Here is a 24,444-nt window from a genome sequence, read left to right as displayed (position 1 = left end):
GAAAGATGGCATACAAAGAAAATCAGACCAGAAAGAGAAGGATGACCAAAAAGCCAGGGATGAAATTCAGTCTTTAAAAATCAGAATTCAACAACTAGAAGCAAATGACTTCGCAAGGCAGCAAGAATCTATAAAACAAAATCAAAAGAATGAAAAATTTGAGGAAAATATGAAACACTTCATTGGCAGAACTTCAGATGTGGAAAACAGCTCATGCAGAGAAAATTTAAGAATTGTTAGTCTACTGGAACATCATGACAAAAGCAAAAGCATGGACATCATTCTACAGGAAGGAGTAACAAACTGGAGGAATTCCATGTGAACTGGAATGATCCTTAGGAATTGATGCAGAGTGAAAGGAGTAGAGCCAGGAGAACATTATACAGAGAGACGAATACATTGTGGTAAAAATCAAATGTAATGGCCTTCTCTACTAGCAGCAATGCAATGATCCATGACAATTCTGAGAGACTTATGAAAAAGAACACAATTCACATTCAAAGGAGGAACAATGGGAGTAGAAATACAGAAGAAAAACAACTGATTGAGCACATGGGCTGATGCGAATATGATTTGGAATGTAGACTCTAAACAACCGTCCCAGTGCAACTATCAATAATATGGAAATAGTTCCTGATCAATGATACATGTAAAACACAGTGGAAATATGCATCAGCTACAGGGGGTGGGGGAGTTTGTGGAGGGAGGGTAGAGAAAGAACATGAATAATGTAACCATAGAAAATTTTTCCAGAAAAAAGTTTTAAATAAAAACTTAAATATAAAAATAATAAAAATTAAAAAATAAATTGTTACTCTTGGATCTATTTTTCCAGGTAGTCATTTCATTAATAAAATATTTCATAATTCCTTTTTCCAATAATTTTTTCAGATTACATGTTTATAAATTTTTAATAATTATTTTCTGAAATTTTGTAATCCGTGTTCTTTCTCTTCCTTCAAGCTCTGTCCCCCTCCCGAAGATAGCATGCAGTATGATATAGGTTGTACATGTGCTGTCATATAATATATATTTTCATTTCATCATGTTGCTAAAAAAAGACACCTATCACTTTCCCTAGAAAAAATAAAAGTAGAGGAAATAAAATGAAAAATGACTTGCTTCAGTAAAATTGTTTCTGGATGACTCATGGAAGAATGAGTTTCCATCTGCCTGTGAAGAGTTTGAATTAAGATTGAGTCCCTCGAAGTTCTCTTGAATATTAACATTAATGATGGTAATTCAGTCATTCACAATTGATCATCATACATTAATTTTTTTACCATGTACAATATTTTCCTAGTTCCATTCACTTCTTGTTCAATTACTTCATAGGAGTCTTTCCAGGTATTTTCTGATTATTTTAATAATGATTTCTCATGATACAATAACATTCCATTATAATAATATACTACAATTCCCATTCATTCATCTAACCATTCCCAGATTGATGAACATCTCTTAATTTTCAAGTTCTTTCCCACCACAAAAGAGTTGCTATAAACATTGTTGTATTAGCATTTCTGTTTCCTGTATCTAGGATCTCTTTGGGATTCAGACCTAGTAGTGGTATATTGCTGGGTGAGAGGAGGGAATTCATATTTTTATGACCTTATTTCCTCAGCAAGTTGTTCTCCAGAATGGTTGTATCAATTCACAGCTCCTCTAGCATTATATGGTATCTAATTTTTACACAACTTATAATCTTTTTTATACGTTTGAATTTGTCTAATTGTTTCTCGATGTGTCATGGAATTATTAGTTTCTACTTGCCAAATGCCAATTTTTTAATGAATTTTTTTCAGTGATCTCTTATACCTGGTTTTCTTTTCTTATAATTCTTTTTCCTAAAGTGCTAATTTCTTTGATATTTTTGTGCCTTTTACCAGAGTGTTAATTGTTTTTCTCTAATTTTCTTCATGTGCTCTCATTTCTTTACCTAGTTTTCTATCACTTTTATTTGATTTCCAAAATATTTTTAGTTCTTGTATGAATTTTTTCGACTTCTGTCTATTTCACTCATTCTTTTTTTTTCTTTGAGGATTTGCTTGTAGTTGTTTTGATTTCATGAGTTTCTGAGTTTCTGCCTTAATCTTCCTTGTCACCAGAGTAGATTTTTATGATCAAGTTCTAACTTTATTCATTCATTTTTTCAGACTCTTTCTTGCCTTTGAACCTTATACTAAAGTTCAACTCAGTTTCTGACATTGGAATTGGGGTGTTATGGCAGTATCCAAAACTTTAGTCTTTTTGCCTTTGCTATTATAAGAGGGAGTTATATATAGTTTTGAAGTTTTTGATACTTTCAAGATGGCATGATCTTGGGAGAGATGTGGCCACTGGACTTCTGATCCATTTTGTAGAAAGTCAAGGCCCATTGTCCTCCTGGATCACTACAATACTGCTCTTCCAAATGACTGTTCCATCATAAAGAAAAGCATTCTTCTTTACACTTGAACTATGACCCATAAATGAATAGAGAATGAAATTGCTAGACAGTGTTTGGTCCTGTGGCCAGTGCTAGTATATAAATCCCCTGTGTTTTCCTTCAGACCATTTCCCTCATCCACTTACTTTTTCTGATTTGAAATTCTCATTACTACTGCTGCTTTTGTCATCACCACATCCTACCACTGGTTGCTCTAGAAAGGCTCCTGTATGATAGACCTCTCTTTCTCTCCAATTAGGCTTTCTTTTGCTGGAAGAATGAATTGCTCTGACTTTTTGTTGTCCCTATCATTCCAACATTTCATGTGAGGTATTATTTTAAAGTTGTTTGTAGGGAATCAGATATCTTCAATTCTCAAAGCATCCAGTTTGTCATTCTCCTTCCCTTACAGATTCAAGGTGTTATGGACAATGAGAATTCTCTTAAAAGATACAGTCTTGAAATTCTCTCTTAACTTTATTTCATAAAATCTGCATTTGTCAAGCCAAGAGACAGAGGGCCTATAATCTTAGATAAATTCCTTTCAGGTATTTGTAGTAATTATAACAGTATCTGCTATTTAAAATGGAAGTCTTCAATTAATTTCAAACATTAGCAACTGATAACAAATCCAAATTTAAAAGAATAATTTGATCTTCTAAAAGGCAGTGGAGATGTTTATAAATGTTCACATTGTATGAAATGAAATGCTTATTTTTGGCTTTTAAATTTGATATAACATCTCAAATGGAATTGTGGGCAAATTTCAAAGCAACTAGTATTCTTCACCTCTATAACTGGCTTATCACATTGGAAAAAATATTATGTTTGATGGCTCACTTTGCTATTGTGTGACTCCTTACCATAAACTATCATTTTCTTATGGTCCTGCTGGATTTTCATTTCTCTTATATGTATCTCCACATGTCCCAAACAGGAGCAGGAATAGGGAAAGGAAGAGAATAAGTATTTACTAAGAATGTAATAAATAACAGACACTGTGCTAGGCACTTCGCAAATAATAACTCCTTTAAGCAGTGAGAGGTATGTATAGCTGGCAGCTCATTTTATGTTGGATACCATTAGGACACCTGATTGTACAGGTGCTTTTATTCTCAGCATATGTCTCCTTGTCCCATTATTCATGCTATGACTCATTTCCATCACCAGTGTTTCCTTATTATTTTTCCCCTTGTTTCTTTTTTCCAACATTTTATTTCATGCTTTTAATTCTAAATTTTGCAAAACCAAATAAAGCAACAATTTCTATGTACAAAGAAAAAGAAGATTGAACATAAATGAAGTGATAAATCTCTGAAATATTTAGTTTACTTTTCCTCATATCTACATAATAAATCCCACAAAAAACTTCCAAAGCTTTCCTGCTTGTCTGTTTCCTTGTGCGTATCCTATTCTTTTTTTCTTTTTTTATTTATGAAATTAATCCACAAGGATTCCAACCACCCTCCATCACGCTCCTCACATCAGAGAAAGTATTGCCCAGAAAACCAACATGCCCACATAAATTGTCTTTCATGGTTTTTTACTTTCAGTTTACTCTCTAAAGGTAACATTCACAATTTATTCTTTAAATATTATTTCTGTTGTTGTCTATAACATTCCCTCATTCTACTCATTTCATTGTTCATTATTCCAAGTAATTTTTCCAATTTTTTTAAATTAGCCACTATAATGGGCATGAGATGATATCTCAGAATTGTTTTGGTGGGCACTTCTCTAATCAGCACTGATTAAGGGTATTTTTTCATGAATTATATATGGCTTTGATTTCATCACCTAAAATTGTCTGTTCATATATTTTGCCCATTTTATCATTTGGGTAATGGCTCTTCTCTTATTCTTATGCATTTGACAAAATTCTCTATATGTTTTCAATATAAGACTTCTATCTGAAAGTCTACGTATAAATTCCCCTCTCCCCAGTTTTCTGCTTTCCTTCCAATATTGGCATTTGTTTCATTGGCACAAAGTCTTTTAAATTTGACATACTCAAAATTACATATTTGATATTTCACAATGCTCTCCATCTCTTGTTGACTTATAAATTTCTCTCCCCTCCATTCATTTAAAGGGTAATATGTTCCTGTTCTTATTTGCTTTTAATATATTCTTTTATGTCTAGAACATGTATTCATTTTGATCTTATCTTAGTAAATGGTATTAGATTGGACTATACCCAGTTTCTTCAAACTTCTTTCCAGTTGTCCCCAAAATTTTTACGAAATAGTTATTGACTGAATAGTCATTCAAAACCCAGATTTACATTTTTATTGACAAGGTTATTATAATATTGTACTTTTTATTGTTGTATGTCTCTCTTGATCTCTATCTTTCTATTTCTTAGACAGTACCAGATAGTTTTGAAAATTACTGCTTTATAGTATAATTTAATACGTGGTTCTGATAGGTCTCTTTCTTTTATTTTTTCCACTCAGTTATTTTGCTATTCTTGATCTTTTGTTTTTCCAAATAAATTTTGCTATTTTTTTCAAGCTAAACTATTTTTGGTAATGTATTTGGGATGAATTGAATATATATAGATTAATTAGATTGGATTTGTCATTTTAAATATATTATCTCTGCCTACAGATGAATAATTAATATTTCTCCATTTATTTAGATCTTACCTTATTTGTGTAAAAAATGTTTAATAATTATGTTCATGTTGTACCAAGGGTTGTTTTATCAGGCATCCTCACATGTATTTTATTCTATTTGTGATTATTTTAAATGGATCATCTCTATCCTTTCTTGCTGGATTTTATTGGTAATATATAGAAATCTGTTTGTATGTTGATTTTATATCCTGTCATTTTGCTAAAATTATTGATAGTTTCAACTAATGTCATACCTGAATCTCAAGAATTGTCCATATATACTACTGTGTCATCTGCACACAGATAGCTTTATTATCTCTTTGCCAATATGATTCCTTCTATTTCTTGTTCTTCTCTTATTGTTATTGCTTGCATTTCTAATATTATGTAATAATATTGCTAATAATGAGCATTCTTGTTTCCCTCCTGATCTCATTGAGAAGGCTCTAGCTCATCCCCTTTCCAAATTGTACTTGTTAATAGTTTTAGGTAGATGCTTCTTATAATTTTAAGAAAAAAACTCATTTATGCCAATGCTTTCCAGTGCTTTTGATAGAAATGAGTTATATTTTGTCAAAGGCTTTTTTCATATCTATTGAGATAGTTGCATTTTATTACTTTTGTTATTGATATAAATTATGTTGATAGTTTTTCTTATATTAAAACATTCCTGCATTCTTGGTATAAATCCTGTTCAGGTACAATATATTATCTTTATGACATATTGTAGTGTACTAGCTAGTATTTTATTTAGATTTTTTGTATCTATATTCTTTAATAGATTCATCTATATTATTCTTTTTCTTTCTCTGTTTTTTTCTCTCCCTGGTTTAGGTATCAGCACAATATTTGTCATAAAAAGGAGTTTGACAAAACTCTTTATGCTCTCACTCACTATGGTTTCCCTAGTAGACAAGGTTCTCTAAACATGTGTCAATACTTCCTCATTTTGTAGACCTAGAGTAGGGATCCCCCTTCATTTGACTTCAAACTCATTAACATTAGGGGCTGCTTTTTCCCATTTTTTTCTTTCTCAGTTTTTATCACAGGTCTTAACAAATAGGGGATACATTAATATTTATTTCCTAATTATCTGAATATCAGTTTGGAAGGAGTCAATTTTAGACCAGAAACAAAGAATGATGGGAGTAGGAAAATGGACAAAAAGGAGTTTTGCAAAAGTGGAAGGGACAGTATAGTATTCATTGAACCATTAAAGAGCAAATACCCCAAAAGTAATTAATAACACTGGCAGCAATATTAGTAGAACCCTTTGAAATGCTTCACCTATATGTCCTGAAAAACACACATTACTTGGTGATATAGAAATGTTACAAATGAATGTCAGGTTTAGTACTTGTACAGTCAGCTCTAGTCTTCTCAGTGGCTGTCTTAATATTTAATGCTCACATGTATGTCTCCTCTAAATAAAAATCTATGGATGGGAATTGGAAACATCACAATTATAGAATTTGGATCTATTCCATGTCTTTTAAATAGCTATAATTTGCTATTTCTAAATATTCCTAAAAGATATTTCTTTCTAAATGAAGATGGGAAATGGAAGGCTTACCACAAGATTATGGTTGAGGTTTTTCATTTCCTTCATTCATGTCTGATTACTTGTGGTCCCATTTGCAGTTTCTTGGTGGTTTTGTTGGCAATGACACATGAGTAAATTGTCATTTCCTTTTGCAATTCCTGTTACAGATGAGATGATTTAGGCAAATAGGGTTAAATAACTTCTGCAGGATCACACAACTAAAGAATGTCTCAGGCCACATTTGAACTCAGGTCTCCCTGACTCCAGGCCCAGAATTCTATCTACTATGCCACCTAGCTGTACCACAGATTAAAAAAGAGTAAATATCCTGATTTTCAAAAAGAGAAGATTGTGGAATTCTAAATATCTGCTAGTGATGTTCACTTTAGCTCTTCAATTAGTTCTAGAATGAAATATTGAAAAATTCTGAATGTCTACAAAGCAATCAGTCTTTGCAAAGCACCAACATTACTTAATAAGGAATAATTCCACTAAAAAGAGACATTTTATTTTTTGAACCTAGTTACTACACTTATAGATGAAGGAAACCTGGTAGAATACATGGGAGTAATATATATAACATAGTACATATTCATTTCGTGGTCAGTTAATATATCCTTTTGTTTTCAAGTTAAGAAGGACAAAGCCTAGTATATATGATTTCAGAAAAGAATAAAGTACCAGTGAAGAAAGCCATTGCCCCACTTTCAATAATATATAATAGGTTTAATGTGGAAATTTAATCTGGCGAACAATAAAACAAAGAATAGATCCAGGTTCCTTACAAAAGCAAAGGGAAGATACAACAGCTGGAATAGAGGTAGCCACAGAATCTCAAGGATCTGTCTTCATTTAATCATTGTCTTCTTAAGAGAGCAGAAAAGGGGATTACTATAAAGGTTTTCAGAAATTAAAATAGGAGCGTTAACTGACTTGTGAGATTTACATTTGTTTTTCTATCAACAAAAATTCTCATTTAAGAACTTGCATTTTGCTTCAGTTCTCTCCCTGTGAGCATGGGTTAAACTGATCCATATTTCTTTCTCATCCAGATCAGCTATGGTCCATTTGATTCCATTCTTAGTGACAAGGTCCAGTTTCCTTTTCTCTATCAGATGGCTCCCAAAGATTCTTCTCTTCATCAAGGTGTTGTCAACTTAATGGTATATTTTAAGTGGAACTGGGTAGGTCTGATTGCCTCAGATGATATGAGAGGTGAGGAATTCCTCTGGAAAATTAGAGGTGAAATGGTAAAGAAAGCAGTTTGTGTGTCCTTCACAGAGAAGATTCCTGTCAGTGAGAGAAGACATATGGAATCACAGGAGACCTTCATGCCCAGAATCCTATCATCATCAACTAAAGTAATAGTCATCCATGGTGACACAGATTCCTTAATGATTTTGAGGTATTCACAAGTTCCTTACCTCCCAACATGGAAGGTGTGGATTGCCACATCTCACTGGGACATCACCATGAGACACCTCCACAGTGAAGGCTCTGCTTTTCATGGGGCTCTTACATTTTCATATCTGACAAGTGAAATTCCTGGATTTAAGACTTTTCTTAAGGCAATTAGACCTTCAAAATACCCAGATGACATTTTACTTAGTAAATTCTGGCTCTCAGCTTTTAGGTGCTCAGATCAAATGGAAAATCCAGAGCTGGAGATATGTTCACCAAATGCTTCCCTGGAGACTTTGCCTCTGTATTCTTTTGATATGACCATATCTGGCTGGAGTTACACCATTTACAATACTGTGTATGCTGTGGCTTGGGCACTCCATGCAATTTTTGCAAGAAAATCAGAGAGAATTGAAGAATGTTTATATCCTCATTCTTGGGAGGTAATATTACTTTTTAGATATGGAATAATGAGGATGTATCTTGAGTAAGCTTGTTCCATTTCTCCAAATCTGTCATTTCATGTTCCTTACTGAATGTATTGTGACTGGCCAATACTTGTGAATATGCATGTGAAGTTCATAATTCATGTTTCTTTCATAGCTTTGAAGTTGACAAGCATCTCAGGTAACACCTGTTTGTAACATGTGTATCTGTATCATTTTGCAATGAATTTTCTGTTATAATTCTAGTTGTGGGATAACTTATCTCCTACAAAGGCATCTTATTCCATTTTGTAGCTGATGTGATTATTGAAAATTTATCCATCATCAACCTGGATGGGGCTGTATAGACTATAAAATATCCTACACTGGATGGCAACCAACCAATGACCAGTCTTTGTAAACTCTCTACCTGCTAGTGAGTAATTTATTCATTAATTCTCATTCTGGAATCTAGCGCAGTCAAGAGTATGTTAGATTTCCACATAAATTATTACTGATGTAGTTTCTCATTAGTCTAGTGATGAACTCTGAACTGTCATTCTAGTTTATAAATGAACTAAAGACCCCTCTTTCTTAGAAAAACTTTTAATGAGCTCTTTTCATCAGTTCCTAGAATCATTGGATTAAATGAAACAAGTTTTATAAACCATACAATTTACAAAAGGTGTAAGTTTTTTTTAATGAGTTTTTTAATCCCTGAAGCATAAGTGCATAAACTCATGACACATATTTTCCTAAAGCTCTGCCCCACCACATGCATGAGATCTGTCAGAGTATGCTATTAAGTGGGCAAAGCAAGGCTAAGCAAAGGGTGAATTTTCCCAATAGGAAAGGGCTCTGTTATTGGATTTTTCCCCTGGTAGTAAAACACTATGAAGATGTGTGTCCATGGGTGGGTTGGAGCCACCAGTATTATAGTTACCAATCAAATTAAACTAGCTTATTATGCCACAAAGGTGTTTGGCATAAGCAGGAAAGACTAGCACCTCTAGTGTGAGGGCCAATTTTCAGGGTAGCTTTCTTCCTTTGGTGTCCACTTGCCACTCAATTCTCACCTATATCTCCAAGAATCTGTAGCATCCACAGCATCTATAGTCCAGTAAATTATCTGTGGAGACAAGGTAAATCAGGTTGAGGGTACCTAAAAGCCTTTAGTCTCCTCTTTGAATTAGGAGGGTATCTATTCCAGGCATGTGAAGATTGTCATATCAGAATCATTTGTTCATTAGCCAGAAAGGCAGCTGTAGCAAGTGCCTGGAAGCACTTAAATCTTAATTAGACATCATAAAAGCCAAGATCATCCCCTGCATTCTCACCCATCACCAGTCATCTTGACTTTGAACTTCAATCATTCTGGAAGAGAGAGTGGGGCTGATGTCTTTGTACTTTCCTGCCTCACTAAAATCTTTTTTTTCATTTTAAACCCTTAACTTCTGTGTATTGACTTATAGGTGGAAGATTGGTAAGGGTAGGCAATGAGGGTCAAGTGACTTGCCCAGGGTCACACAGCTGGGAAGTGTCTGAGGTCGGATTTGAACCTAGGACCTCCTGTCTCTAGGCCTGGCTCTCAATCCACTGAGCTACCCAGCTGCCCCCCTCACTTAAATCTTATTTATGAATGAATCAAAAGGCTTCCCCAGTGATTTCATCCTTGTCCTCTTTGAGGACAAAGGACAACAACCTAGAAATTATACAAATAAATATTTCACTACCGTATCTGAGATGATAATCTGGATAAGATCACTTGTAGCTATTAAAGGTAGCTGTTCATTTGTTCACAATTTAAAAAACAAACTTCTCCACTAATCAACCATCTCCTGATATTCTCTCTCAAAAAATTTAAACTCTCTCAGAAACTGATGGAAACTCGGTTCTCTCAAAAAAATGCTTTAAATATTACATAGGTTTGTTTTTAAATCCTGGAGTTGAAAGAGAGACGTGAGAGTTTAATCAGTATGGGAGTGACATGGTCAGACCTGCCCTTTAGAAAAATTATTTTGGCGTTTAAATGGAGGGTTGACTGGAATGAGAAGAAACATGTGGCAGATAAATCCATCAGTAGGCTACAAATATTGTAAAAGTCCAATATATTTCAGAGATGATGCAAAAGCAAAATCAAAAGACCTTACCAATAGATTATTTCTTGCAGGAAGCCATCAAAGCTGTGACGTTTAGCACAGCTCATCACCAGCTTTGACAAACCAGCAAAGCAGGTTGTCAGGAGGATGGAAATTTCTCACTCAGTTTCCCCTATGTGACTCTTTTTACAGTGACATTCACTTGCATTGAAACTATTGCAATCAGTATCTTTATTCAGTCCCAGGGAGACACAGAAAAATAATACAGGTTCATGCAAGAACAACCACAGTCACACACTACCCACTATCCCAAAAATAAACCCCCATAATATAGAAACTTCCCCTAGAATCAGCCCAGCAAAAAACCAGCAGTTAGAGAGTTAATGCAAGTTTCTAAATTCCCCAGCAAGAATGTACCTGGCCTGGGTTTGTTCCCAAACTCCCACAGACCAAGGAAACAGTGAAACACAAGGAAAACAGGGGAATGATGAATTAGCACAAAATCACCCTTCCAGAACTGCATTCTTATTGACCATAGAGCAGAAAGAACAGCAAACATACTTTTTAAAAATATTGAAAAATGAAAAAATATAATGGGAGCAAAATTTGGACCAGACTGATATTATTGTATCTTATTTGATGTAATCAACTACCATAACTATCTTCTTGATTAATGATAGGTCTGAATAGTATAAAGTAACAATATGCATGATTTAATTAGTTAAAATATAATCAACTATTATGCTTAGCTAGGAAATGATGTTCTTGTACCTTACAGATGGCTGAAAATAATAAGTTCCAACTAAGCCATTCTGTAATGAATAATTTTTGACAAGCTTGCTTCTTTGTTTAACCACAGTAAGATAATTAGTAAATCCCAATCATATGATATTTCAAAAGTTAATATGTGATTTTGAATGTATGGGAAAATCAAAACCTGTATGAGATCATAAAGAAAAAAAGGGTATAAAAATAAAAATCAGCAGATGGCAATAGAGAACAGTCTCTGCAATTCTACTTGCATTCTGGCTTGTTTTCATTTCATTTTTGCCATGCCATCCCATCTCCAGAGACCCACCCACCCCAAGTGAAGAGCGGACTCTTCGAAATTTCTTTTATAAAACTCTTACCTTCCATCTTAGGTCAATCCTGTATACTGGTTCCAATGCAGAAGAGAGGTAAAGGCTAGGCCAAAAGAGTTAAGTGACTTTTCCAGGGTCACACAGCTAGGAAGTTTCTGAAGCCATATTTGAACACAGGACCTCCCATTTCTAGATCAAACTCTCAATCCACTAAGTCATCTAGATGCCCCTGGAAATAGATAATTTAAGGAGGAAAAGAAATAGTAAGAAGTCAAGTTTGAAACACTTTGTCAAATGAGAATATATAAGCAATACCGTGGGTTCTAGAGGTTCAATTCTATGTGTCCCAGGAGAAAGTAGGGTTTTATATCTCCTAAAAATATTACAAAATTCAATAAGGCTACAAAACAATCCTAGTATTGTAATAGGTATAGGCTTTAAAAGTGTAAAAGCAGATTTTTGCAAGTATATTAGGGAAAGCCTTGGCAGGAAGTCATGGACATTCTGAATAGAATACAGGGGGTAGGAAGGAGAGAGTTAAGCAATAGACATTGCTGTTTTTCTGAGGGGTTTGGAGCAGAAGTGCAATCAGCATTCCCTATTTGTCCTGGGATCTTGGAGAATGGTGAAGGTTATAAAGGCTGAAGACATCAACCTGCAAGTCAACTCTGAGTAGGGAAGAGGCCTGTGTTCTGGTGGACAGTCTGCAGACATCTCTCCCTATCTGGTTACTTTGGATCATTGGTTGTGGAGGAGTTGGTTCCTGGTATCCTGAAGACATCTCTGGATCAGTTGTGGGAACCCAAATGCAAGCCCTCTTCCTCAGGTCCTTAGCCAAGCTGTCAAACCTGGCAGAAGCCAGGTTGGCTAAGGAACTTACCCTTTTGACTTCAGTCCTGGGCAGTTAGACATAGTTTCACCTCACCACCCTCTCCTATCCTCTCAAAAAACAAGTAAACTGTTTCCCTGTGTGTTTTCTTCATACCCTGAAGTTTCTATAGTGTATTTTTATTATACTCTGAGTTTATCCCTAGGCCTAACTGTCACTTCTTTCAACAGTAATTTTTCTTAGTAGTTAAACCCAGGTTCCCTAACTTGTTAAGTCTCCTACTCACCCTTCTGAACCCACATATAATATTTATGTTAACTCCCCTGGTTATCCCCATAAAAGTGTCTATCACATAACTCATAGGTTGTATTTCAAGAGGAACTCATCATTCAGGCACCATCCAGTAATGAAGACTCTCTTTCCTTTCAGCTGCACTCCTTCCTGAGAGATACACAGTTTAACAACAGTGCTGGTGATCAGGTGTTTGTGGATGAGAAAAGAAGCTCTGAAGCTCAATATGCCATTATGAACTATATGTTTTTTCCTAATGAGTCTGAAGCTCTGGTAAAAGTGGGCCACTTTGTCCCCAACGCTCCACATGGTCAAGTTTTCACAATTTATAAAGATGTCTTAGTGTGGGGCTCGTGGGATAAAAAGGTCAGACACATTTTCAATGGTAACTTTACCCTTCTAATCACAGCAGCAATTCTTGCCCTATTTGGTTTACCCTGTGTTGCATATATTTAGGAATAGAAGAATCTAAAGGTTACTTTTAAAATATGATGATAGGTTTAGAAAACGAAGAATCGTAAGAGACCATCTAGTGCACTGTCTTCCATTTTTATATGAGGAAACCTATAGCTAGGAATATTGAGTGATTATTTCAGGACGCAAAGGGAATAGAAATCCTTGTGGTATTTGTTGTTGCTGTTTAAATATTGTCATGTCATCTTCTTCATGACAACTTTACAAAGTTCATGGGGTTTTCTCAGCAAAGATACTGGAGTAGTTTGCCATTTCCTCTTCCATTTTGTCCCCATTTTACAGATAAGAGAGGAAATAGAGTTCTAGTGACTTGTCCAATATTCCACAGCTAGTTAGTGCCTGAGAATAGATTTAAATTTACATCTACCTTATTTCAGGTTCTATCTACTGTGCCATCTAGTTGCCCCATAGGTCATATGTGTATGTATGAATTGAAATGAAAAATTAGGTTTATTGTTTGCTTGGTGGTATAAGTTTCTGATAAGTTATTAAGTCCAGTTATCAGAAGTACACAAGTTTAGAAAGACCACCAAGAGAAACTGACAGGATACCCAAACTGACGTAAACCAGGATTTATTAAAGTAGGGACAAGAATGGAAGGGGATTGGGATTTTCTGACTAATTAATTTACCTAAACCTCTCACCAAATCTCAGTAATTGTCTTCATCAGGTTGTATCTACATTAACTGTACAGTCTTTCTACCTAAAGATCCCAGCACCTACAATAATACTTCACTAACCAAATTTCCCCCTTTAGATCAGTGATTCCCAAACTGGGTGCTACCACCCCCTGGTGGGTGCTGCAGCAATCCAGGAAAGCTGTGATGGCCAGAGGTGCATTTATCTTTCCTATTAATTGCTATTAAAATTTTAAAAAATTCATTTCCAGGGCGCTAAGTAATATTTTTTCTGGAAAGGGGGCAGTAGGCCAAAAAAGTTTGGGAACCACTGCTTTAGATGGTAACTAGAGTAGGGAACAGGGCTGGTAGGTAAGCAGGTTCAAGGGCTCAAAAGGGAGAGGTTCTCACTGACAGTTGACTTCAGCAGTTTGGTAAGAGTCTCAGCATATCAGGAGAATCAGGAAACACAAACATGAACCAGATGAACAGCCACAAGGAAAGGGAGATCTTGTCTAACCCACTAAGTCCACCTGAGGAGTTCAGACTCACACTCAACCACTTCCAAGGAGATAAACCGCTCACAGGAGAAGCTGCACACTGACTCCCTCCAGGGAGATCAACTGCTCACAGCAAAAACTCAGTCTCCATATTTCTGGAATCTTCCTTATCTCTGCTTTGCATTATTTCCTGCTTGTCCCTATAACAGTATGAATATATATGTATGGTTGTAAACATATAATTTCCTTGAATCAGCAAAAGCTCAACTTCTCTCCATTCCTCTCCAAACCTTCCTACTTCCCAAATGGAATGAAAGAATGTGTACTGAAGCCAAATAAATTTTCACATTGATCGTGTGTAAAAAATATTACGTCTCATTTTGCATTCTGAGTTTTTCACTTCTCTATCAGAAAGAAGATACCAGGTTTTATCCTTAATCCTGTTGATTTGTGGTTTGTTATTAACCTGATTAGAGTTCCTAATTCTTTCTATGTTGTTAGTTTTAGCATATCATTGTGTTTTTTTTTTTTGGTACAATTAGTTCACTTGGTTCTGTTGACTTGCTATTACTTATTTAAAAAACAAACCCTTGGGGTCTTAGTAATAACTCTAAGACAAAATATCAAGGGCTAGGGAGGTGGGGTGAAGTGAATTGCTGAGGGTCATATAGGTAGGAAGTATCTATGATCAAATTTGAACCCATATTCTCCAAACTCAATACCTGGTAATTTATCCACTGTGCCATCTAGCTGCCTCCTATTCATCACTTCATAAAAGTTTCCAATTTTTCTCTGAAATAATTCTTTTTATTTCATAATATATACATACCTACGTATGTATACACATGAACATTAATGTGTATATGTACATATAATTGTATATAATATATGTATGTATATATATAATAACTTGTTCAATCATCCTTCTGTTTAGGTGCACCATTTCAGAATCCCATTCTTTGCCACTTCGAAAAAAGTAAAATTATTTTCTATATTCTTAGTTACAGGTTTTTTTAGCTTAGAAATTATCCTTCCTTTAGCCTACCTTCTCTTGAATTTCTTGTTCACCTTCTTATTATAGTCTTCTCTTTTCTGAGTAGTTCAGCCTTTTCCCATTCCTATTCCTTGTTTGTACAGATTTCTTCTTGTATACCCTAATTATGTGAGGTCATTTCCCCTATCCTTCCATTCCTTTCTTCACTCAGTGTATTTCTCTTCCTATTTTCCCATTCTTCTCTTAATATCATTAAGATACAAGAGGACCACTCCCAGGTATTGTTTAATTTTGTTATCTCTATGACCCCTAATAAGGTTCAGTGTGACCCATGAATTATCTCTCCGCATTAGAATGTAAGCCTCTAATGTTCCATTGGTCTTTTATCATTGCTCATTTAGATTTACAATTGTAGGATGGATGCGGTGTTCAAAGAGTTGTATCACCTCTAGTGTGAGGATCTACTGAGCTCTTTTAAGGCCTGCTCATCACCTTTGGACTGCCTGTCACCCAAATCTCACCTGCGGCTTCAAAAAGCTGTAGCATGCGCCAGCTACAACCTAGAAAAACTATCTCAGCAGATGGGCTAAACCAGGTTGAGAGTAACCAATGGGTCTCAAATCCATACATGTATTAAGGGAATGTCCTCCCCTAATATGTGATGACTTACCCTGGTAAAATGAGGATATGAGAATAATTTGTCCCTCTGACCATGGAGACAAACTGAAGCAGTTGCTGTGGAGCACTTAGAACAGTGATGAGCAAACTTTTCAGCTTGGTGTGTCAAAATTTGCCCCAAAAAATGAGCATAAATGGGGTGGTGTGTCACTTTGAAAAAAACCCAATAATTTCATGATATTTATTGTTTAAATAAAAAAGTATAATTGTAATATATAACTATATTTAATAAACCAAAGTAGGTAAATTAATATAGGTAAAATTGTCATCTATAGTGCACAGAGTGTCTATACTAAACTATAGCAAATGTTTCATCCTCGGCATGCGTCCCCAAACTTCCCTGTATGTGGCTGAATGTGGCTGCATGTCATCAAAATGGCTACAAATGTCAGTGCTGACATGTATGTCATAGGTTTGCCATCACCAACTTAGAACTTGATCACATCCACAACCAGTCATCCACGTCATCCTGGGCCATAACCCGTTTGTCTTGACTTTTGCCCTGCCACTGGACTGTGTTGTTTCTGGAAGAGATACAGAAGCATGGGTCAACAGATCAAGCCAGGTTGCCATTGGTCCTCTTTGAAAGCAAAGGTAAAGAATAATAACATTTTATGATTTTTTTACTCGTTTGAAAGTCAGCATTTTTGTTGACTTTCTTGTCAATTCTTGTCATAAGTGATACTTTATAGTTCTCTTATTTATTAAAGGTCTATCTTGGTTTTTTTTTCCTTTCAAATTTATACTTAACCTTGTTAGGTTAGTTATTCTGGGTTTTAAACCAGTATCCTTTGTCATCTGGAATATGGTATTCCAAGGAACCTGATCCATTTGATTGGTAGCTCCTAAAGTGTGCGTGATTTTAACTGTGATTACTCAGAGCTTAAATTCTTTCTGATTATTTGGTGTATTTTCTGTTAGGCCTGGGATATCTGGCATTTGGCTAGAATTTTACTTAGCTTTAAATTTGGAGACCCCTTCAGGAGGCAAGCAATGGATGGTTTTTTATTTCCACATTGCCCTCTGGTTCTAAGAGATACATACAGGCAGATTTCTTTTAAGCTATCTTAAAATTTCTCTTATTCTGGTGATGGCATTTAGGTAGTTCAAGAACTCTTAATATGCTTCTCCCCAATATGTTTTCTAGGTCATTTATTTTTTATCTGAGATACTTGTGTTTTATTTCTCAGGCTTTTGACTTTAATTTATTATTCCTCTTTACCTCATGAAATCAATGGCGTCTATTTGATCCGTTTTTATTTTCAGAGTTCATGGCTTGAGCAATATTGTGTACCTCTTTTTCCCAAACTGTATAATCCTTTTCCAATTCTTCCTTTACATTCTCTCTTTTCCTCCAGTTATTCTTCTCATGATCAAATTTCATTGATAAAAAGAATTTTAACCCTCAAAATTCTCATTTCAACCCTTCTAAAAACTGAGCTTGTGCCCGATCCATGTTTTTCTTTGAGACCTTTCCTGTGCATATTTGGTGATTCTCTTCTTGTGGGCTTGTGTTTCAAAAATCCCTATTATCCTAATAATGTTTTTTTCAAATTCTGGACTTCTTTTATTTGTTTGCTCATTCCTACTTCCAGCCTAGTCCCTTATTTTGGACTTTACTGAAGGTTCCATTAGCCTCTGGACACATCTGGAGGGAAGATCTGGAGTAGTTCTCTTATTATTTGGAAGGGGACTTTGTGTTATGCCAAGATGTCAGGGAAAATTCAAGGTGGGGATGTGAAGATTTCTGCTCTTTCCAAATGGTCTAATTCACAATAAAATCTGCTCACTCTCTCTTCCTCCTCACCCCTCCACCACCAAACTCTGAACTCTCCAAATTTTTGACCTGGGTTTGGACTTAAGCAGTAATAGAATGATTTGACCATTGTTAACCATTGGGAAGCTCTATTGCTTTAAAATGATAGAACTGAAGAGTTCTTTTGAGTTAGGGGCTCTTGCCCTGGTTATTTCTCTGTAGGTATCAGTTTGGGAGAGAAATTGGAAGTGAAACTCTGCTCTTCACTTGGGATCTGAGCCACAATGTTGTCATTTGATACTGAACTTACTCCTCTATTAGGAAGCTATATAGAGCCTGAGACTAATCCTTATCCTAGAATGTTACCCATGGGTACATATGCCCTTTTTCTTTCCTTCCTGGATCCGTGACCCAAACCTGGAGAGTGAAGGCCCATAGTAACAAAAGGTACCTGTTTCCATCAAAGCATCTTAATATGAGTCTAGAACCTCCTCTTTAATTTGTTCACATTCATAAGTCATTACCCTGGCCATCTCCTTTCCTTAGTGTCTGTAGACCACTCCAGCTATCTCTCCAAGCTAATCTCACCTACAAAAATGACTGGGAAGTTTTTCTTGGAGAATCTCTAGATCAATTTGATGAGTTGGGATGTAATTGTGTGCTGTAACTTTTTCTTCTATTCTGTAGTTTTCATTCTGACTTATGATATACCCTCTTAATATATTCAGTGCTACTCTCCAAGGTGTATTTATGTGCTATTTCTTATATCTACTTTGTCATCTTGGCTCTACTTCTCCAAAGACCCATTATGCTTAGTCTCTTTTCAGGTATTCCAGTTAAGAGTGTCTACAAAATAAAAGTAAAATTACCCCTCTCAACAGGAATCCCTTCTCTTTGAAAGGTAGAAAAAAGGAAAGGAAAAGACAAGAGGCATTTATTAGGTACCTAATGTGGGCCAGTTGGTTAATAAATAGTATTTATTTTATCCTCCCAACAACCCTGTGAAGTAATTACTGTTACTAATATCATTAGAACGTTTTTTAAACTGAGGCAAAAGTTAAATTACTTTCCCGGTGCCATACAGATAAAGTACTTGATGTGAATTCAGGTTTTCCTGACTCCAAGCTCAGCATTCTATCTACACTACCACACAGCTATCTGTAGGAATGACTCTCAAGCAAGGGTTACATAGAAAATAACCTTCCTTTTTCTGTCCTAAACCTCAGTAATTCTCACTTACCGGCGTATATTCCATTGAACTGTTCTTTCCTTAGGTTCCCTGTGGAAAATGCAGTGATAGTTGTAGCCCTGGATTCAGGAAGACCCCTTTAGAGGGAAAAGCTGCCTGCTGTTTTGGTTGTTTCCCATGCCCAGAAGGGGAGATCTCCAGTGAGATGGGTGAGTTTCTGCAGAGAACTCCTTTCTCATGGCCACTGTTATAGAAAAACCTCAATAGTTTATTCGTCTACAGTCATCTCCAACCCCTGGGAACATGATTGTCGATGTAAAACATCACATGAGACAAAGGAATACTAGAGGTATATCCTGAGATAATTATCCAAAGCATGGAGCCTCTGATCAAATTGCACAATGGGAAGTGTAATATGGAAAAAAACAAAGTATTTCCTGTCTTTATTTTGATGAACTGAAATTCTTTAATATTCTCTTGAATACAATGGTTGTATGTAGAGTCTGTGCACATATAAATACACTTGCACATGTGTGTACATATACATATGTGTTGTGTGTGCATATAGGTTTTATACATGTATGCATGCCCACATATATATGTTCATTTGCAGGAAAAGGAATAACCTGGCAGGTTCAGTGGATTACAGCTACCCCCATCAGGGTGTTCTTTCTTTCCTCCTCACTCTCTGTATCTCTTTCTCTTCCTCTGTTTCTCTCTTTGAATCCATCTCTTTGTCCCTCTATGTTTTTCTGCTTCTGTTTACTTCTTTATTTATATTTCTGGCCCTCATTATTTCACTCCCCCCTTTTTATGTCTTCTTTCTGTCTCTGTCTCTGTCTTTCTGTCTCTGTGTCTCTCTCTTTCTTTCTCCCCTTTGGCCCTTGCTCTCTCCTGGCCTTTCTTCCTCTCCCTGTTTCTTTCTGACTCCATCTCTGTTTCTCTCAACCTCTCTCTCCCTCCAGATGTGCTACCTTAGCTACTGCCATTTATTCAGAAGTTGAACTCTGACTGTACTCTTTATATTGCTTTAAGTATACTTTTTCCAACTGGATTTTTTCATCCACAATAAGCAGATTTCTATATCGGGGCAAGGAGAAATTAGGATTTTCTCTCCAGGGTGACAGTTCCAATAATTGATTTAATTAGGTTTCAGAACTTCTGTTGGCAGAGAAATCAGTATGAATAGACAGTTACATCTGGAAACAAGCTTTGGTAAGGGACCTTTGCAAATGAAGAAATATCCAATGATATTGCATTTGAGCCTTGCTTTAGATTGTTTTTTAAAGCCAAGATAGTAGCTATAAAAAGGAAAGTAGAGAAAAGAAAGAATCTATGAGAAGTTCAAAGTTTATACAACATCCAAATCTATTCTACTGCTTTAGCATGGAAACAAATGGGTCTCTCCCCTGAAATGAGAGTAGTTTATTGATTTAGTGATTTAGTGACATTGATTTGGTGATCATCATCACTTATGATGATCAAAATTATAATAGTAACTAGCATTTCTATAATGCATAATATACGCTATCTCATTTGAACCTCCTGACAATCCATGAGGTAGGTGATATTATAACCCTCATTTTGCTGACGTGGTAACTAAGACAGACAAAGATGAAATGATTTGCCTAGGGCCATATAGCATGTAAGTATCAGAAGGATTTGAACTCAGACATTCATAACTCCAAGATCAACAGTCTTACCATGCAGCCACGTACTTATGTATACAATATGGTAAAACTACAGAGTTTTTATATAGGTTTGTGACATTACAAGCAGAAAAATCTGTTTAGATTTTCACCTCTGATGTTATAGAAGCAACTCAGGAGTTTATAGGGGATCTGAAAGTCAAAGGTAGAAGAACCAAGAAGAAAGAAAGTGGACTTCTAGGGGAAAGACAGATTGCTAACCTCAAGAATTTCCAGGGCAAAATTCTATAACCCCCCCCCCGAATCTCAATAAGATGGTTAAAATATGGTCAACCCATTATTCAAAAAATGAGTGAAAAACAATTTAGTCAACAATCCAAAGAGATTTTGGCTTTAAACTATATGATTAAAATGATTTTTAAAGGGTCTTTATTTGTCTCCTGCAGATGCAGAGCATTGCAGGAAGTGCCCAGAGGATGAATATCCAAATAAGCAGAGAGATGGCTGCCTCCCCAAGATTGTGACCTTCCTGAGTTTGAGAGATCCTTTGGGGATGACTTTGGCCTTTATTACTATCTTCTTCTCTTTACTGACAGCTCTGGTTCTGTGGGTCTTTGTGAAATTCCAAAACACTCCCATAGTGAAAGCCAATAATAGAACTCTCAGCTATACTCTTCTAACTTCCCTTATCTTCTGTTTCCTCTGCTCCTTTCTCTTCATAGGCCATCCTACAATGATTACCTGTTTCCTGCAACAAACAATATTTGCAGTTGTGTTCACAGTGGCTGTTTCCTCCATTTTGGCCAAAACCATCATAGTGGTTGTGGCTTTCAAGGGTATCAGGCCAGGGAGCAGGATCCGCATGTTCATACATCCTAGAGCGTCTGTCTATGTTGTCCTTATCTGCTCTGGAATTCAAATGATTTTCTGTGGCATCTGGCTGAGTACCTCTCCCCCTTTTCCAGAGGCAGACTCACACTCTGAGAATGACCACATAATCATTAGATGTAATGAGGGCTCTACTTTGGCCTTTTACTGTGTCTTGGGCTACATGGGCTTTCTGGCTGGGGGAAGCTTTAGTGTAGCTTTTCTGGCCAGGAACCTGCCTGATACCTTCAATGAAGCCAAGTTCATCACTTTCAGTTTGCTGGTGTTCTGCAGTGTCTGGGCCTCTTTTCTGCCCACATACCAGAGCTCCAAAGGGAAGGCCATGGTGATTGTGGAGATCTTCTCCATCTTGGCCTCCAGTGCTGGATTACTAGGTTGCATTTTTATTCCCAAATGTTATGTGATCCTCCTAAAGTCAGACAGAAATACTCAGAAACAAATTAAAAAATAATTCAGATTCTAGAGGCAAAACATTTTCTGGAGCACATAGCCTTACACTTCCAGTTCTGTGTTAAGTGTTAAAAATTAAATATTGGACTAAATATATAAAAATTTGGTCACCAAAATTATTACTCAAGTCAGAATGACTTTTTATGGTAGTTTTATTTACAAAACGAGAAAGTGAAAGAAAGGAAATCAGAGAAAGAGTAGATAATCATTCTAGCCTGGTCCAAAACAGGCAGGACTTCGGAGGCCCCAGAAATAGGGACCCAGAGGTAAATTAAACAATGGTTTTATCTATGAGACCTCCTCCAAGACAAGGGGCCTCTCTAGAGGCTAGTACCTCCAGAAAATTGAGGAAAGGGAATCAACCTTTTCACTCACTGATGTGGTAGTTCTAAGGGAAAATCCAAGAGCAGTCTGAGGTCCCCAGTGGGAGCTCCTCCAGAGCCAAGTTTTCAGGTGAAAATGCTGGTCACAGGAAGTGCTTGCAACTTTTTTTAATTTTATTTTTTTAGAAAAACATTTTATCCATGGTTACATGATTCATATTCTTACTTTCTCCCTCCCAACACCCCCCCCCGTAGCTGATGTGCATTTCCACTGGTTTCTTCATGTGTCATCGATCAATACCTATTTCCATATTATTGATAATTGTACTAGGGAGGTCGTTTAGAGTTTACTTCCCAAATCATGTCAGCATCAACCTATCTATTCAAACAGTTGTTTTTCTTCTGTGTTTTCTCTCCTGTAGTTCTTCCTCTGAATGTGGGTAGCATTCTTTTCCATAAATCCCTCAGAGTTGTCCTGGATCATTGCATTGCTGCTGGTACAGAAGTCCATTACATTCTATTTTACCACAGTGTATCAGTCTCTGTGTACAATGTTCTTCTGGCTCTGCTCCTTTCACTCTGCATCAATTCCTGGAGGTCTTTCCAGTTCATATGGAATTCCTCCAGTTTACTATTCCTTTGAGCACAGTAGTATTCCATCACTAGCATATACAACAATTTGTTCAGCCACTCCCCAAATGATGGGCATACCCTCGTTTTCCAGTTTTTTGCCACCACAAAAAGAGCAGCTATAAATATTTTTGTACATGTCTTTTTCCCTATGATCTCTTTGGGGTATAAACCCAGCAATGGTATGGCTAGATCAAAGGGCAGACAGTCTTTTAGTGCTCTTTGGGCATAGTTCAAAATTGCCATTCAGAATGGTTGGATCAATTCACAACTCCACCAGCAATGCATTAGTGTCCAGACTTTGTTACATCCCCTCCAACATTCATTACTCTCCCCTACTGTCATTTTAACTAGTCTGCTAGGTGTGAGTTGTTTTGATTTGCATTTCTCTAATTATTAGAGATTTAGAACACATTCTCATGTGCTTATTGATAGTTTTGATTTCTTTAAGTGAAAATTGCTTATTCATGTGCCTTGCCCATTTATCAATTGGGGAATGGCTTGATTTTTTATATAATTGATTTCGCTCCTTGTATATTTGAGTAATTAGAACTTTGTCAGAGTTTTCGTTATAAAGATTTTTCCCAGTTTGTTGTTTCCCTTGTGATTTTGGTTGCATTGTTTTTGTTTGTATAAAACATTTTTAATTTAATGTAATCAAAATTATTTATTTTACATTTTGTAATTTTTTTCTAATGCTTGCTTGGTTTTAAAATCGTTCCTTTCCCAGAGATCTGACAAGTATACTATTCTGTATTCACCTAATTTTCTTATACTTTCCTTCTTTATATTCAAGTCATTCACCCATTATGAATTTATCTTGGTGTAGGGTGTGAGATGTTGATCTAAACCTAATTTCTCCCCTATTATTTTCCAAATTTCCCAACAGTTTTTGTCAAATAGTGGATTTTTGTCCCAAAAATTGGGCTCTTTGGGTTTATCATATACTGTCTTGCTGACGTTACTTACCCCAAGTCTATTCCACTGATCCTCCCTTCTGTCTCTTAGCCAGTACCATACCATTTTGATGACTGTTGCTTTATAGTATAGTTTAATATCTGGTACTGCTAGGCCAACTTCCTTCACGTTTTTTTTTCATTATTTCCCTTGATATTCTTGATATTTTGTTCTTCCAAATGAACTTTGTTATAGTTTTTTCTAATTCAGTAAAAAAGTTTTTTGGTAGTTTGATAGGTATGGCACTAAATAGGTAAATTAATTTGGGTAGAATGGTCATTTTTATTATGTTAGCTTGTCCTGCCCATGAGCAATCAATGTTTTTCCAATTGTTTAGATATAGTTTTAATTGTTTGGAAAGTATTTTGTAGTTGTATTCATATAAATCCTGTATTTGTTTTGGTAGATAGATTCCTAAGTATTTTATATTGTCTAGGGTGATTTTAAATGGCATTTCTCTTTCTAACTCTTGCTGCTGAGATGTGTTGGAAATATATAGAAATGCTGATTATTTATGTTCATTTATTTTATTTCCTGCAACTTTGCTAAAGTTGTTGATTATTTCCACTAGCTTTTTAGTTGATTCTCTAGGATTCTTTAAGTAGACCATCATATCATCTGCA

General features: G+C 35.9%; 1 protein-coding gene across 1 annotated transcript in view; it reads left to right on the top strand.

The window, feature by feature from the left end:
* The window catches only part of LOC123230481 (vomeronasal type-2 receptor 26-like), a 30,147-nt gene extending 8,235 nt beyond the window's left edge, over positions 1–21,912 (top strand). The window contains exons 3-6 of the mRNA XM_044656627.1: positions 7,642–8,433; positions 12,855–13,082; positions 19,010–19,133; positions 21,020–21,912. Of these exons, the coding sequence (XP_044512562.1) occupies positions 7,642–8,433; positions 12,855–13,082; positions 19,010–19,133; positions 21,020–21,912 (2,037 nt within the window). The remainder of the gene's footprint in view (positions 1–7,641; positions 8,434–12,854; positions 13,083–19,009; positions 19,134–21,019) is intronic.
* Positions 21,913–24,444: the final 2,532 nt, after the last annotated feature.

Source organism: Gracilinanus agilis, chromosome 1 (genome assembly GCF_016433145.1).
Source record: "Gracilinanus agilis isolate LMUSP501 chromosome 1, AgileGrace, whole genome shotgun sequence".
Taxonomy (NCBI): domain Eukaryota; kingdom Metazoa; phylum Chordata; class Mammalia; order Didelphimorphia; family Didelphidae; genus Gracilinanus; species Gracilinanus agilis.
This window is presented reverse-complemented; position numbering and strand designations above follow the sequence as displayed.